This window comes from Tamandua tetradactyla, chromosome 10 (assembly GCF_023851605.1).
Source record: "Tamandua tetradactyla isolate mTamTet1 chromosome 10, mTamTet1.pri, whole genome shotgun sequence".
NCBI classification, from domain to species: Eukaryota; Metazoa; Chordata; class Mammalia; order Pilosa; family Myrmecophagidae; genus Tamandua; species Tamandua tetradactyla.
In genome coordinates, this window is record NC_135336.1 from 45,818,881 (window position 1) to 45,836,675 (window position 17,795).

Consider the following 17,795-nt stretch of genomic DNA (forward strand, 5'->3'; position numbering starts at 1 on the left):
GTAAGCAGCAAGAGAAAAGCAATCCATCACATACAAGGGAAGCCCAATGAGACTATGCGCAGATCTCTCAGCAGAAATCATGGAGGTGAGAAGACAAATGCCCAGGATGGGGTCTACAGCATTTGCCTCAGGCCTATAAATTAGATCCACTTACACAGCAGGAAAATCTCAAAGGTATTTTCACTTGTGAATTCATTAGCTATTACCAGTGGATGGACTTACCTCTGCTTGCTCAGAATCTTCTCTAGTTTGGCATCCTCTGCACTTTGGAGACCCAGTGCAGATGTGAGAGGGCAGACTGTAGCCAGATATTGGACAAGCTGAATGTGCTGTCCAGGCCGATATGCCCTCCCCTTGCCTTGACTATAGAGCCATTCAGCTTTCAAACTGGAATTAAGGGAAATAAAGAAGAGGAAATGATATGAGTAGATAAAATACATGTTTAAGAGTTGTTCTTAATTTACCTTTATAACATTATTGGTTATTTTTCAAAAATAAAATTCACTCAAGTTTTAAAAAATGTATCCTACTCACCCAATCCTTTTAACTCTAATAATATCTTTTAGCCTTTTTGTCTTGCTTGGAGGCACTTCCATAAATCTGAATTAGGGGTTCTAAATATTTTTAAATTATTTTCAAAAAAGTAATGAGTATCTCCTCCACACACTGTGTCAAAATTTAGTGCCTAAATACAAAAATTATGTTTAAACCCATGAACTTGAACTCATATTAACAGTTTTTAAATAAACAAAATTAATTGGTCACAATTGGAAGATGTTGATGTACCACCAACTCATTACTGGTGAATAAAAGGTATTAATTAAATATTACTAATCTACTTCTCTTACACAAACTGTATCAATGGGCAATCAAATAGTTACTACATAGTATTCTAATTAATAAATATATGAACGGTAGAAATAGAATTTTACTATTTTGCAACCCTGAATAAATTAATAAATCATGAGAGACAACAAGACACTTGTGCCTCCTGATAAAACCCACAAAATAGTCCTCTAACACTCCCCCTCAAAAAACTTGAATCTGATCAAGCTTTCATATCCAACCAACAATGTACAGGAAATACAGAACATGTCAAAGGACAGCAGAATGCAATTAGTAAAATAAGCAGACAGTGGAAAAATCTGTATGACCAATAATCTGTTTTCATCAACAACAACCAAAACAAAGAGAAAAGAAAGAAGGAAATTAAAAGGGGAAGAATCTACAGATTAAGAGACTTGAGAGGGCTGATGTAAAATTTAAGTAATGGTTGGTGGTGATGGCAGCACAACATTGTGAAAGTAATTAACAGAATTACTTACTGAATCATATATTTGAATGCAGTTAAAAGGGGAAATTTTAGGAGGTATATATGTCACTAAAATAATTTTTTTTTAATTCACAAGACTGTAAAACACAGTGAACCCTACTGTAAAGAATGGACTGTAGTTAATAGTTAATGGCTAGCAATTATAAAAATGTTCTTTCATGATTTGTAACAAACGTACCACATAACTATGAAGTGTGAATAATAGGGTGGTATAAGGAGACTCTGGATTTTAGATTTGATTTTTTTGTAAACCTAACAACTTCTCAGATTAAGAGAAAGACGGAGTCATCTTGGACATCCAGCCAAGTGGAGCCTTAAGGTGACTCCGGCCCCATCTGCAATATGAATGCAGCCACATGAGACCCCAGGTGAGAAACCCCTAGAACCAACTCATAAAACCTTGAAATAATAATAAAATTTATGTTTTAAACTAGTGAAAAAGAGAGCAAGAAAGAAACTTGAATATTAAACAATTGCAAGGTATGGTCCTTATTTGGATACATTTTCTAAATGAGACCATACAATATTTGCTCTTTTATTTCTGGCTTATTTTGCATCACATAATGTTCCACAGGTTCATTCACAATGTTGCATGCCTTACCAGTTTGTTCCTTTCTGTAACAGCACTGTATTCATTCATATGTATACACTACGGTTTACGATTCTACTTCTCAGTCAGTGTATCCTAAAACCACCTCCATCCACCAGGCATCATGCATTATGTCCAAAGTCAACAGTTCATCAACACTTTCAATTTCAGACAATTTTCATCACCCCCAAGAGAAAAATAACAGATAAACATACTCTCATCAAATAGAAAATCCAAACCTCCACTTAGCTCTTGCCCTACCCCCACCCCCATTATTTACCCCTGGTATTGCTATGATACTGCTCATGTCTTCCTATTAAACATAGCCCATAGCATGCTATAGTAATTTTCTCCCTAAACCAAAATATTATATACGCTATGTACAAGACTCATACTTTTGAAGTAGTTCATGCAAGAACTTATTTATATTTGGCATATTAATAGGTGGGTACATGGCTCTATGCAACCCCTTTCAATCACGTTCACCTTCAATATGGCACTATTACTTACAGACCCACCAAGAAACTGCTTTCACTTCTATCCATTCCCTTACATATAAGTTGAGCCTCATTGTAATAGGACTCTATTGAATGTAACAAAGGCAATATGCCAAAACTAAATGTCAATAAATGGGGGATATGGAGAAGGAGTATGGGATTTTTTGCTGAAGAAAAGGAAGTGATCTAATATAGATTGTCATGATGAAGGCATGTCTATGTAATAATACAGGGAACCACTGATTTTTACTTATGTTGGGTTGTATGATGTGTGAATAAAACTGTTTTCAAATAAACAGAAAGATGAAAAGTATTGCAGAAAATGTTGAATGATGTACCTATTCACTGTTGGTAGGGAAGCAGACTGATGTAGTCCCACTGGAGGGCAGTGTTTTTAGTGTATTAGAATACCTAGAAAGAAATATCTGAAACTGCTGAATTATATTTCAATAATCTTGATTTCTGATGATGACTGTATAACTATATAGTTTTTACAGTGTGATCATGTGATTGTGAAAACCTTGTGGCTGACACTCCCTTTATCGAGGGCATGGACAGATGAGTAAAAAACTAAGGACAAAAATAAATAAATAATGGGGGAGGGACAAAAGGTAACAAAAAATTGGGTAGATTGCAATAGTAGTCAATGACAGTGAAGAGTAAGGGGTATTAGATGGATGAGGCTTTTCTTTTTCCTTTTTATTTCTTTTTCTGGAGTGATGCAAATCTAAAAATGATCATGGTGATGATGAATACACAACTTTGTGATGAGACTGTGAGTCACTGATTGTATATTTTGGATGGACTGTATGGTACATGAATATATCTCAATAAAAATATTTAAGAAAAAAAATAGTGCATATAGAGAATACTGGCCTGGCATTTTAGTACATATTCAGTAAACTGGGGTTATTACAAAAAAAAATCAAACATCCTTGTTCTTAGGAAATGTACAGGGCAGTATAAGTATTCAAGAAGTATGATCTATGCAAACTGCACTCAAGTGTTCAGAAAATGGGATGATGGACAAAAAACAGACAGACAGATAGATCAGATGATCACTGGATGGATAATGTGTTGGTTTGAAAGTGTCATGTGCCTCAGAAAAGCCATGACCTTTAATCCTGATGCAATACTGTAGGGTGGAAACCCTTTTGATTAGATTATCTTCACAGAGATGTGATACTCCCAGTTGTGGATGTGACCTTGTGATCAGATTATCTCCAAGAAGATGAGGTATGCCCGATTGTGGGTATGGCCTTTGGTTAGATGGAGATGTGACTCGCCCATTCGAGGTGGAGCTTGATTAGTTTACTGGAGTCCATTAAAAAGGAAATATTTTGAAGAAACCTTAGATGCAGATGCTGGGCAGATAGTTGCTTCAGAGCTGAAAGATGGATGTTTGGAGATGCTTATACCATTTTTGGTATATTGTGTGCTGGCAGCTTTAACAAACTAAAACAGAAAGATATGGCAAATGTGACAAAATTTTAAAATTGGTGAAACTAGGCATCTGGAGGGTAAGGGTACACTGGTGCTTTCTTTATGAGGTTTATGTTACTTTTGTAACTGTCCTGTAAGTTCAAAGATATTTCAAAAGAAGAGTTCAAAAATTTATATGGAGGGGCAAGGGGTCCAAAAGAGTCAAAACCATCTTGAAAATGAAAAATATAATTGGATGACACACTTCCTGATTTTAAAACTTATTACAAATTCACAGTAAGCAAAACAGCATGGTACTAAGGGTACATGGGTGGTTGAGTGTATAATGCTCACCTGCCATGCAGGAAACCTGAGTTTGATTCTTGGTCCATGCACTCCACCACTCAAAAAGAAAAAAACAACAACAACAACAAAAAAATCCAGCATGGTACTGCCATAAGGACAGACATAGATCAATTAAATTGAACTGTGAGTTCAGAAGTAAAGCCTCACATTACGGGTAACTAGTTTTTGACAAGGCTGCTGTGCTGGTTTGAATCTGTGGTGGACTCCAGAAAAGCCATGTACTTTAATCCTCATTCAATATTGCTGGGTGGGAGCATTTTGATTGTTCCCATGGAGATGTTACCCACCCAATTGTGTGTGGTAACTTTTGATTAGATGATTTCCATGGAGGTGCGTCTCTACCCATTGAAGGTAGAGTTGCTTACTGGAATTCTTTAAAAGAGGAAACATTTTGAAGAGAGTCCCTTTTGTAGAGCTACAACAAAGCCAGCAGACGCTGCCACATTTGCCACGTGCCCTCCCAGCTGAGAGAGAAATGCTGAATGTCACTGGCCTTCTTGAACCAAAGTATCTTTTCCTGGATGCCTTTGATTGGACATTTCTAAAGACTTGTTTTAACTGGGGCATTTTCTCAGCCTTAGAATTGTAAACTAGCAACTTATTAAATTCCCTTTTTACACTGAATGAAGCTGAATGTGAGAATGATAGAGGGAGGAAGGCTGGGGGCACAAATGAAATCAGTAAGAAAGATAGATGATAAAGACTGAGATGGTATAATCTAGGAATGCCTAGAGTGTATAATGATAGTAGGAATGCCTAGAGTGTATAATGATAGTAACTAAATGTATAAATTTTAAAAAATGTTCTTGCATGAGGAAGTACAAAGGAATGTCATTACTGCAGGGTCCTGAAAATAGATGGTAATTAATATTTTAAAATTTCAACTTGTGTGTGAGACTAAAGCAAAAAATGTTTATTTGGTACAAAATTTATATTCTGACTAGTGCATTTCCTAATATAACTTATGTAGGCTGCTTAACTGAACACCATAAGCATGGAACCTTGAGTAGGACATGAAATTTTGTTGGTTTGTCCCGAGTGATGCCCCAATAAATCCCAGAGTGATTTGGACAGTGAATTAAAAAGTATTTGCAGACATATGTCAGGAGGAGGGGCCAAGATGGCGGTTTAGCAATGTGCGCATCTTAGTTCGTCCTCCAGAACAACTACTAAATAACCAGAAACAGTACAGAAGGCTCCTGGAGCCACAGTAGTGACCGGACACACAGGGTACCCCAGTCTGAACCAGCTGGACCAGCTGCGAGTCTCCCCAGAACCGTGAGTTCCCCAAGCTGCTGCAGCCGGTGGCCAGCGCCCCTCCCCCACAGGCACATTCCCAGACGGAAAGGAAAGACACTCTAACGGCAGCAGGGACTGAGTCCAACCAAACACCAATTGTGGCATTAATAAACAAATTCTGACTATTAAAAATAGGTCCCCAGCTCAGGCGAACTTGGTCAAGGCAGAAGTCGCTTATTGGGCTAACCGAAAAAGAGGAAAGGGGATGAAACGGAAGTTTTTGTGGCTGTTTCTACGGAGGCTTGGCTGCCTCTGGATTCAGCGGCGGGACTACTCAGGCTGCAACTGCCCCAGGCACAGGCAGAAACAGACTGCTTTCAGGGCTTTCTCTCCCTGTGCCTTCCCCAGGGGAGGGGTGAAGCCCAACTCAGGTGGAATCCCTCTCTCAAGGAATTCAGAACCCAGGGCTTGGCAATTTGAAGCCATTAAAACCAGCCTACAACCTCTCCTCTGTCTCCACCACGCCCCCAGCAGGGAGAGCCTGCCAAAGTTAAAGGAGCCACAACATTTTTTGCTGGTGGGACCCGCAGGCAGACAAGCGCCACATACTGGGCAGGATAAGAAAAACAGACCCCAGAGACTTCACAGGAAAGTTTTTTAACCTGCTGGGTCTCACCCTCAGGGAACACTGATGCAGGTGAATCCTTCCCCCTGATAGGAGGCCAGTTTAGTCTAGGAAAACCTGGCTGGAGTCTATAATACCTATGTAGACCCTCCTAAGGGTGGGGAGGGAAAAGGCACCTTACAAGCAGGGCAAGAAACAAGAAAACAAGAACTGAAAAATTGTCCTCTGTTAAACAAAACCTAAGCTACAGGCCCAGAAAAAGCTGAACTGAAGGTCAAAGAACAGATAGACAACAAACTCATCTAGCAAGAAAACCCTAGGTAAGACAAGTGAAAGCAATCTCCAGAATAAACTAATTAGGGTAATTAAATGTCTAGACACCAGCAAAAAATAACAAATCACACCAGGAAAATTGAAGATATGGCCCAGTCAAAGGAACAAACCAATAGTTCACATGAGATACAGGAACTGAAACAATTAATTCAGAATATACAAACAGAAATGGAAAACCTCATGAAAAACCACATCAATGAATTGAAGGAGGCTATGAAGAAGGCAAGGAATGAACAAAAAGAAGAAATGGAAAGTCTGAAAAAACAAATCACAGAACTTATGGGAATGAAAGGTACAGCAGAAGAGATGAAAAAAAAACAATGGAAACCTACAAGGGTAGATTTCAAGAGACAGAGGTTAGGATTAGTGAACTGGAGGATGGAACATCTGAAATCCAAAAAGAAACAGAAACTATAGGGAAAAAAATTGAAAAAGATGAGCAGGGACTCAGAGAATCAAATGATAATATGAAGCGCACAAATATACGTGTTGTGGGTGTCCCGGAAGGAGAAGAGAAGGGAAAAGGAGGAGAAAAACTAATGGAGGAAATTATCACTGAAAATTTCCCAACTCTTATGAAAGACCTAAAATTACAGATCCAAGAAGTGCAGCGCACCCCAAAGAGAATAGATCCAAATAGACGTTCTCCAAGACACTTACTAGTCAGAATGTCAGAGGTCAAAGAGAAAGAGAGGATCTTGAAAGCAGGAAGAGAAAATCAATCCATCACATACAAGGGAAACCCAATAAGACTATGTGCAGATTTCTCAGCAGAAACCATGGAGGCGAGAAGACAGTGGGATGATATATTTAAATTACTAAAAGAGAAAAACTGCCAACCAAGAATTCTATACCCAGCAAAATTGTCCTTCAAAATGAGGGAGAAATTAAAACATTTTCAGACAAAAAAATCACTGAGAGAATTTGTGATCAAGAGACCAGCACTGCAAGAAATATTAAAGGGAGCACTAGAGTCAGATATGAAAAGACAGAAGAGAGAGGTGTGGAAAAGAGTGTAGAAAGAAGGAAAATTAGATATGACATATAAAATACAGAAGGCAAAATGGTAGAAGAAAGTACTACCCGTACAATAATAACACTAAATGTTAATGGATTAAACTTCCCATCAAAACACATAGACTGGCAGAATGGATTAAAAAACAGGATCCTTCTATACGCTGTCTACAGGAAACACATCTTAGACCCAAAGATAAACATAGGTTGAAAGTGAAAGGTTGGGAAAAAATATTCCATGCAAATAACAACCAGAAGAGCAGGCGTAGCTATACTAATGTCTAACAAATTAGACTTCAAATGTAAAACAGTTAAAAGAGACAAAGAAGGATACTATCTACTAATAAAAGGAACAATTCAACAAGAAGACATAACAATCATAAATATTTATGCACCGAACCAGAATGCTCCAAAATATATGAGGCAAACACTGTAAACACTGAAAAGGGATATAGACACATCTACCATAATAGGTAGAGACTTCAATTCCCCACTCTCATCAATGGACAGAACATCTAGACTGAGAATCAATAAAGAAACAGAGAATTTGAATATTACAATAAATGAGCTAGACTTAGCAGACATTTATAGGACATTACACCCCACAACAGCAGGATACACCTTTTTCTCAAGTGCTGATGGATCATTCTCAAAGATAGACCATATGCTGGGTCACAAAGCAAGTCTCAACAAATTTAAGATACAAATCATACACAACACTTTCTCAGATCATGAAGGAAAGAAGTTGGAAATCAATAATAGGCAGAGCGCCAGAAAATTCACAAATACATGGAGGCTCAACAACACACTCTTAAACAACCAGTGGTTCAAGGAAGAAATTACAAGAGAAATCAGTAAATATCTCGAGGCGAATGAAAATGAAAACACAACATATCAAAACTTATGGGATACACAAAAGGCAGTGCTAAGAGGGAAATTTATTGCCGTAATGCCTATATCAAAAAAGAAAAGGCAAAAATTCGGGAATTAACTGTCCCCTTGGAAGAACTGGAGAAAGAACAGCAAACTTCAAACTCTTCAAAAAAATTGAAGTGAAGGGAAAGCTACCTAATTCATTCTATGAAGCCAACATCACCCTCATACTAAAACCAGGCAAAGATATTACAAAAAAAGAAAACTACAGACCAATCTCTCTAATGAATATAGATGCAAAAATCCTCAACAAAATTCTAGCAAATCGAACCCAGCAACAAATTAAAAGAATTATACATCATGACCAAGTCGGATTCATCCCAGGTATGCAAGGATGGTTCAACATAAGAAAATCAATTAATGTAATACACCATATCAACAAATCAAAGCAGAAAAATCACATGATCATCTCAATTGATGCAGAGAAGGCATTTGACAAAATTCAACATCCTTTCCTGTTGAAAACACTTCAAAGGATGGGAATACAAGGGAACTTCCTTAAAATGATAATGGGAATATATGAAAAACCCACAGCTAATATCATCCTCAATGGGAAAAACTGAAAACTTTCCCCCTAAGATCAGGAACAAGACAAGGATGTCCACTATCACCACTGTTATTCAACATTGTGTTGGAAGTTCTAGCCAGAGCAATTAGACAAGTAAAAGAAACACAAAGCATCAAAATTGGAAAGGAAGAAGTAAAACTATCACTGTTTGAAGATGATATGATACTGTATGTCGAAAACCTTAAAAAATCCACAGCAAAACTACTAGAGCTAATAAAGGAATACAGCAAAGTGGCAGGTTACAAGATCAACATTCAAAAATCTGTAGTGTTTCTATACATTAATAATGAACAATCTGAGGGGGAAATCAGGAAATGAATTCCATTTACAATTGCAACTAAAAGAATAAAATACTTAGGAATAAATTTAAGGAAAGAGACAAAAGACCTATACAAAGAAAACTATAAGAAACTGTTCAAAGAAATCACAGAAGAACTAAATAGACGGAAGGGCATACTGTATTCATGGATTGGAAGACTAAATATAGTTAAGATGTCAATTCTACCTAAGTTGATTTACAGATTCAATGCAATACCAATCCAAATCCCAACAACTTGCTTTTCAGAAATAGAAAAACCAATAAGCAAATTTATCTGGAAGGGCAGGGTGCCATGAATTGCTAAAAGTATATTGAGGAAAAAAAACGAAGCTGGAGGTCTCACACTGCCTGACTTTAAGGCATATTATGAAGCCACAGTGGTCAAAACAGCATGGTACTGGCATAAAGATAGATATATCGACCAATGGAATCGAATAGAGTGCTCAGATATAGACCCTCTCATCTATGGACATTTGATCTTTGATAAGGCAGTCAAGCCAACTCACCTAGGACAGAACCGTCTCTTCAATAAGTGGTGCCTAGAGAAATGGATATCCATATGCAAAAGAATGAAAGAGGATCCGTATCTCACACCCTACACAAAAGTTAACTCAAAATGGATCAAAGATCTAAACATTAGGTCTAAGACCATAAAACAGTTAGAGGAAAATGTAGGGAGATATCTTATAAATCTTATAATTGGAGGCGGTTTTATAGACCTTACACCTAAAGCAAGAGCACTGAAGAAATAAATAAATAAATGGGAGCTCCTCAAAATTAAACACTTTTGTGCATCGAAGAACTTCATCAAGAAAGTAAAAAGACAGCCTACACAATGGAGACAATATTTGGAAATGACATATCAGACAAAGGTCTAGTATCCAGAATTTATAAAGAGATGTTCAACTCAACAACAAAAAGACAGCCAATCCAATTACAAAATGGGAAAAAGACTTGAACAGACACTTCTCAGAAGAGGAAATTCAAATGGCCAAAAGGCACATGAAGAGATGCTCAACGTCCCTGGCCATTAGAGAAATGCAAATCAAAACCACAATGAGATATCATCTCACACCCACCAGAATAGCCATTATCAACAAAACAGAAAATGACAAGTGTTGGAGAGGATGTGGAGAAAGAGGCACACTTATGCACTGTTGGTGGGAATGTCAAATGGTGCAACCACTGTGGAAGGCAGTTTGGCGGTTCCTCAAAAACCTGAATATAGAATTGCCATATGACCCAGCAATACCATTGCTAGGTATCTATTCAGAGGACTTAAGGGCAAGGACACAAACAGACACTTGCACACCAATATTTATAGCAGCATTATTTACAATTGCAAAGAGATGGAAACAGCCAAAATGTCCATCAACAGACAAGTGGCTAAACAAACTGTGGTCTATACATATGATGGAATATTATGCAGCTTTAAGACAGATTAAACTTATGAAGTATGTAACAACATGGATGGACCTTGAGAACATTATGCTGAGTGCGAGTAGCCAAAAACTAAAGGACAAATACTGTATGGTCTCACTGATATGAAGTGACATTAGTGAATAAACTTGGAATATGTCATTGGTAACAGAGACCATCAGGAGATAGAAATAGGGTAAGATATTGGGTAATTGGAGCTGAAGGGATACAGACTGTGCAACAGGACTGGATATAAAAACTCAGAAATGGACAGCACAATACTACCTAACTGTAATACAATTATGTTAAAACACTGAATGTAGCTGCATGTGAGAATGATAGAGGGAGGAGGGCTGGGGACATAAATAAAATCAGAAAGAAAGATAGATGTTAAAGATCGAGATGGTACAATCTATGAATGCCTAGAATGCATAATAATAGTGAAATGTACAATGTAAAAATTTTAAAAATGTTTTGGCATGAGGAAGAACAAAGGAATGTCATTATTGCAGGGTGCTTAAAATAGATGGTAATTAATATTTTAAAATGTCACCTTATGTGTGAGACTAATGTAAAAAATGTTTGTTACAAAATTTATATTTTGACTAGAGCATTTCCTAATATAACTTATGTAGATAGTTTGATTGAACGTCGTAAGTACTTGGAATCTCAGGTAGGACATGAGATTTTGTTGGTTTGTCCAGAGTGATGCCCTGATGAATTCCAGAGTGATTTGATCAGTGAGTGGGAAAGTATTTGCAAGCCCCCTTTGAGGAATGGTGAGAGCGGGGAGAAATTCAACTTCCCCAAGTTGAATTCTTGATATTCTCACAAGCAGTGTGGACAACCAAAGCTATAGGCTGAACCCCCAGTCTTGGGATTTGTTCTTATGAAACTTAACCACACAAAGGATAGGTCAAGTCTACTTAAAATTTAGGCCCAGGAGTCACCCCCAAGAGAGCCTCTTTTGTTGCTCACATGTGGCCTCTCTCTCCAGCTAACACGACGAGCGTCCCACCACCCTCCCCCTCTCTACGTGGGACATGACTCCCAGGGGTGTGGACCTTTCTGGCAACGTGGGACAGAGATCCTGGAATGAGCTGAGACTCAGCATCAGGGGACTGAGAAAAACCCTAGAATGAGCTGAGAATTACCATCAAGGGATTGAGAGAACCTTCTCGACCAAAGGGGGAAGAGTGAAATGAGACTAAGTGTCAATGGCTGAGAGATTCCAAACAGAGTCGAGAGGTTATCCTGGAGGTTATTCTTACACATTAAGTAGATATCACCTTGTTCTTCAAGATGTAGTGAAGAGGCTGGAGCGAACTGCCTGAAAATGTAGAGCTGTGTTCCAGTAGCCATGTTTTTTGAGGATGATTGAACAATGATATAGCTTTCACAATGAGACTCTGTGAATGTGAAAACCTTGTGTCTGATGCTCCTTTTATCTACTTTATCAACAGAAGAGTAGAACATATGGAATAAAAATAAATAATAGGGGGAAAAATGGTAAAATAAATTTAGTTTGAAATGCTAGTGGTAAATGAAAGCGAGGGGTAAGGGGTATGGTATGTATAATCTTTTTTTTCTCTGTTATCATTTTATTTCTTTTTCTGTAGTCTTTTTATTTCTTTTTCTAAATCGATGCAAATGTTCTAAGAAATGATGACTATAAAACTATGTGATGATATTAAGAATTACTGATTGTATATGTAGAATGGAATGATATCTTAATGTTTTGTTTGTTGTTTATTTTTTTTTAATTAATAAAAAAAAAAAACTGAAAAAAAAAAGTATTTGCAAAGTCCCCTTTGGGGAATGGTGAGTATGGGGGAAAATTCAACTACCCTGAGTTGAATTCTTGATATTCTCACAAGCACTGTGGACAACCAAAGCTATAGGGTGAGCCCCAGTCTTGGGGTTTGTTCATATGAAACTTAACCCCACAAAGGATAGATCAAGCTTACTTAAAATTAGACCTAAAGAGTCACCCCCAAGAGAACCTCTTTTGTTGCTCAGATGTGGCCTCTCTCTCCAGCCAACATAACAAGCAAACTCACCACCCTCCCCCTGTCTGTGTGTGACATGACTCCCAGGGGTGTGGACCTTCCTGGCAAGGTGGGACAGAAATCCTAGAATGAGCTGAGACTCAGCATCAAGGGACTGAGAAAAATTCTAGAATGATCTGAGACCCAGCTTCAAGGGATTGAGAACACCTTCTTGACCAAAACAGGGAAGAGGGAAATGAGACAAAATAAAGTGTCAATGGTTGAGAGATTCCAAACAGAGTCGAGAGGTTATCCTGGAGGTTATTCTTACGCATTAAGTAGATATCACCTTGTTATCTAAGATGTAGTGGAGAGGCTGGAGGGAACTGTCTGAAAATGTAGAGCTGTGTTCCAGTAGCCATGTTTCTTGATGACTGTATAATGATATAGCTTCCACAATGTGAGTGTCTAATTGTGAAAACCTTGTGTCTAATGCTCCTTTTATCTACCTTGTCAACAGACGAGTAGAACATATGGAATAAAAATAAATAACAGGGAGAACAAATGTTAAAATAAATTTAGTTTGAAATGCTAATGATCAGCATTCCGGCAACTAGCAAACTATAACAGCAGCCAAGTCTACTTAATGAGGGAAGAATAATCTTAACAAATGGTTCTAGGAAAATAGGATATCCATATCCAAAACAATGAACAAGCATCTGTATCTCAGATTACGTATAAAAATTAACTCAAAATGGAACAAAGAGCTAAATATAAGAATCAAAATTATAAAATTCCTAGAAAAAAAACAGGGAAGCATCTTCAAGACCTTGTGCTAGGCAATGGTTCCTTAAAGTCCAACCCAAAGGGACAAGCAACAAAGAAAAAACAGATATTTGGGACTTCGTCAAAATTAAAACCTTTTGAGCATCAAAGGATGTCATCATGAAGGTAAAAAGACAACATACAGAATGAAAGAAAATATTTAGAAACCAAAAATCCAACAACAGTTTAATATCCTGACTATATAAAGATCTACAAAACTCAACAACAAAAAGACAAAAAAACCCAATTTAAAAAATCGGCAAAACACCTGAAAGACATTCTCCAAAGAAGATATACAAATGGCTCAACAGCATACAAAAAGATGTTCAACATTGTTAGTCATTAGGGAAATAAAAATAAAAACCACAATGAGATACCATTTCACACTCACTAGAATAGCTATTATTAAAAACACAGACAATAAGTGTTAGAAAAGATGTGAAGAAATAGGAACAGCTGTGCATTGGTGGTAGTAATGTAATATGGTAGCCACTGTGAAGAAACAGTTTGTTGGTTCCTCAAAAAGTTAAGTATTGAATTAACATATGACCCAGCAAACCCACTTGTAGGTATAAAAGAACTGAAAGTGGCACTTGAAAAGATATTTGCACAGTGATGTTCATTATTCACAACTGGCAGACGATAGAAGCAACCCAAGTATCCAACAGATGAATAAACAAAAATGGTATATACATACAATGGAAGATTACTTAGCCATAAAAGGCAATGAAGTTCTGAAACGTGACAACATGGATTAACCTTGAAGACAGCACGTGTAAGGAAATAAGCTAGATACAAAAGGACAAACACTGTATGATCTCATATGAAATATTAGAATAAAAATTTCATTGAATCAGAAACTAAAATACAAGTTACTGGAAGATGGGATAGGAGTAAGAATAGCAAGCTAACATTTAAATGGTACAGAGTTTCTTTTTGAGGTGATAGGAAAAAATTGGTAAGGGACGATCTTGATTGTAGAATATTTAGAATGTAATTAAATCCACTAAATTATGTATTTTAATATTTTATTAATGTAGTTAAAAGAGGAAATTATAGGCTGTATATATGTTACAAGAATAAAAATTTTTAAAAAATACCTAGCACTATACAACACAAATTATGAACCCTAATGTAAACTATGTACTGCAGTTAATAGAAAAATTATAATAATTGTAACAAATATACCACACTAAGACAAAGACTTAATATGGAATACTCTGTTTGAGATGGGGCAGAAACAGGTACTCCACATTTTCTGTACGGTTTTCTATAAACCTCCAACATCTCAAAAAAAAAAAAAACACACACACAATACCAGGATCTGACTACCTGAAGTCATCAAAGAACCAGGGATACTTTTCACAAAGGAGATTTTAACCTGGATGCTCTTGGCAAATTCCAGTCAAGTTGGATAGGTAACAAAGCTCGAAATTCCTTCCTGATCTTCAGAAAAATTTCCAGAATTGAAATGTTTTAAATGTTGCTCAAGCCACTCACTGAATTTAAGTCCATATCTCTCCCTTAGAATAATTCTTCCCCCCCCGAACAGAACGGAGTTATTGTAAAACATGGGAGCACTGTTTATACAGACTACAGAGTTTTCTCAAACATTGCAGTACCAATTCCTCTATAATAAGGCATTAACAACAATCTAGGTTTCTGAGTTTGAATGTAGCTCAATTTATTTATCCATTCTTTTGTTGATAAACATTTGGGTGCTTCCAATTTGGACTTAGAATAATAAGATATGCTCAGATGTATCTTTTGGTAAATATAAGTACCTATTTCTGTAGAGAACCTTCTGGTTGATATGGTATATAAATGTGTTTTGCTTCCACAGATACTGTCAGTTTTCCAAAGTGGTTGTACCATTTACACTCCCCGAGAAGTATCTGAGAATTCCAATGTTTCCAACATTCTCCAATATTCTCACCAACATGTACTACTTTTGTCTGTTTAATTTCAGTCTTTCTTGAAGGGCTGATAGTTTGAAGACTCCATAATAACCTCAAAAAGTCATTACAGTAGTTACATACAGTGGGGAGGGATTTGTGATGAGCGTGGGGCACAGAAAGTCTCTGTGTTGGTTATGTTCTAGTATTGTTCTGGGTGGTAACTACATGGATACTTTGAAATATAATTCTTTAACTACATCTGAATTATGTGATATTTTGCAATTTTTTAAAGTATGGGAATTGGGGAAAGAATTTGAGAAAAGGATGGTATTGAGCTACCCTCCCATCTCTATCTTCCCCCCACATTCTTTGATGCAAAACAACTCCAAATAAAGAGCTGCCCAAGTGGGTACCCACTCTTTCCCCACTCCTAAAGTCTCTGAAATTAAATTGTAAAACATTGTAGAAAGAACTAAAAAAAAATGTGAATTTGCCTTAAAGTCACTTGGGTTAAAATGATTCCTACAGTGTAGAAACAATGTCTTTACATTATTACTCATTCAGTCACTCAACAAATATTTATGTTCTACCATCTTTAATACTTCTTTTGTTTCAATATAATAATGTTAATTATCATTGATTAAACACCTAATATATGACAGTATCATGCTCTATATATTATCTGTAAGTCTCATAATGTACTTGAAAGTGAGCTATCCATACTTTATAGTTGAAGAAACAGAGAGATTAAGGAACTTGTCAAGGCCACACATCTAATGGTTGGCAAAGAAAGATGTGAAGATTTTCTCTTGTCTCTCCTAACCAAGTCTGGTCTATCTTCACAGGTCTTCCTCTAGGCCAAACATTAGCTCTTCCTACCTCACCATCCTGCTTCCAAGAAAAAAAATATGTTACCAGTCCCAGCTGCACAGAAAAATCAAACAACCTATCTTCTTTCTCTTACAGGAAGACCCAAAGAAAATAATCCTAGTAGACCCATATTCCAGCTTTAGAACAGATAATAGTTTGAAACAAAATAAGGTTTCTCCTCAGAGCAACACTTACTGCAAGAAAAAGAAAAGCCATCCCTTTTTGTAGGTTAATTAGACCTGAACTATGCCCCTTCACTATCTAGGCGCCTACTTGCTATTCCACACTGCTGCTTGCCCTATTCGGCAACTAGAGGGCAACCAGATGAACAGGGAGAAGGAGAAGTAAAACCCTGTCTATATCCTACCACTCATCCCCTCAATTAGGAAACCTCTCAAGTAACTATTAACAGTCTCTACTACAGAAAGGCAAAAAAGTCAAGGTAGAATGTATTTGTTGAATCCACGAATGCATGTAATATATGTGTTGAGAGGTAGAAATGAAACAAGGCAAAGTAAAGAGAATAAAGTCATCTCAATTCTCACCATCTCCCTAACTCTACCCCTCTCATCCACATCCTAGTTCCTTCCCTGCCCTAAAGTTCTAATTTCACTGATCTTGTGCCAGGGTCCAGAAAAGCCCATCCTGCAGGAATTCCAGCTCTAAGCCATAGAAACCAATGATCTAGATATGGTGGAGGCCCGACTTCTGCTGACTCACAGGTATAAGAAGGGGAGAGCTAATCACATCTGCTACCAGTTCTAAATTGGCAGTTGCTTGTTAAAAAGAGAGTTGAGGTCTAAGGTATTCGTAATACTGCTTTTACATATATGATAGGTTACAAGATTTGGGGGAATGATCTGAAGCCCTAAGCAGCATCTGTAACATGGTTGCTATGCAAAAATGTGTTCTAACCCCCAAACAACTGAATAAGAAAATAATTTTTACCAGGGAACCCCCTGATACTATGTCAAACAGTAGGGACTCCCAAGTCAACAGGTCAAGCCCTTGATCTTTAGGCTTGCTCTTTTGAAGCTTACTTATGTAGCAGAGAAGCTAAGCCTACTTATAGCTGTGCCTAAGAGTTACTTCTAGAGGACCTTTTTTTCCTCTGATATGGGCTCTCTCTCTAAGCCCAACTCAACAAGAGAAATCATTACACACCCCGCTACATGGGACATGACATCCAGGGATGAAAGTCTCCCTGGCAATATGGGACTTGACTTTCAGGGATGAGTCTGGCCCTGGCACCGTGGGCTTGACAATGCCTTCCTGACCAAAAAGGGGAAAAGAATTGTAACAAATAAGGTATCGGTGGCTGAGAGAGATCAAATAGAGTCAAGAGGCTACTTTGAAGGGTATTCTTCAGCTAGATACTGCTACCTATCATAGTTGCCAAACCCCAACCAAAACCATTTGGGCCAACCCTAAAGAACACCTAGGGCTTTATCTGAAATTCTACAAGGGTTCCATGCACTAGGACTACTTTCCAGAAACTACAACCTCCAGATGGGTTCCTAGACCAGTTAATTCCTAAAACCCAGAGGGGCCAGCCTC

General features: G+C 37.4%; 1 protein-coding gene across 4 annotated transcripts in view; it reads right to left on the bottom strand.

The window, feature by feature from the left end:
• Positions 1-17,795, bottom strand: part of LOC143648449 (centrosomal protein of 97 kDa-like) — a 77,134-nt gene that overhangs the window by 52,512 nt on the left and 6,827 nt on the right. For all 4 annotated transcript variants that reach the window (XM_077118519.1, XM_077118518.1, XM_077118517.1 and 1 more), the window contains exon 7: positions 223-387. In XM_077118519.1, the coding sequence (XP_076974634.1) occupies positions 223-387 (165 nt within the window). The remainder of the gene's footprint in view (positions 1-222; positions 388-17,795) is intronic.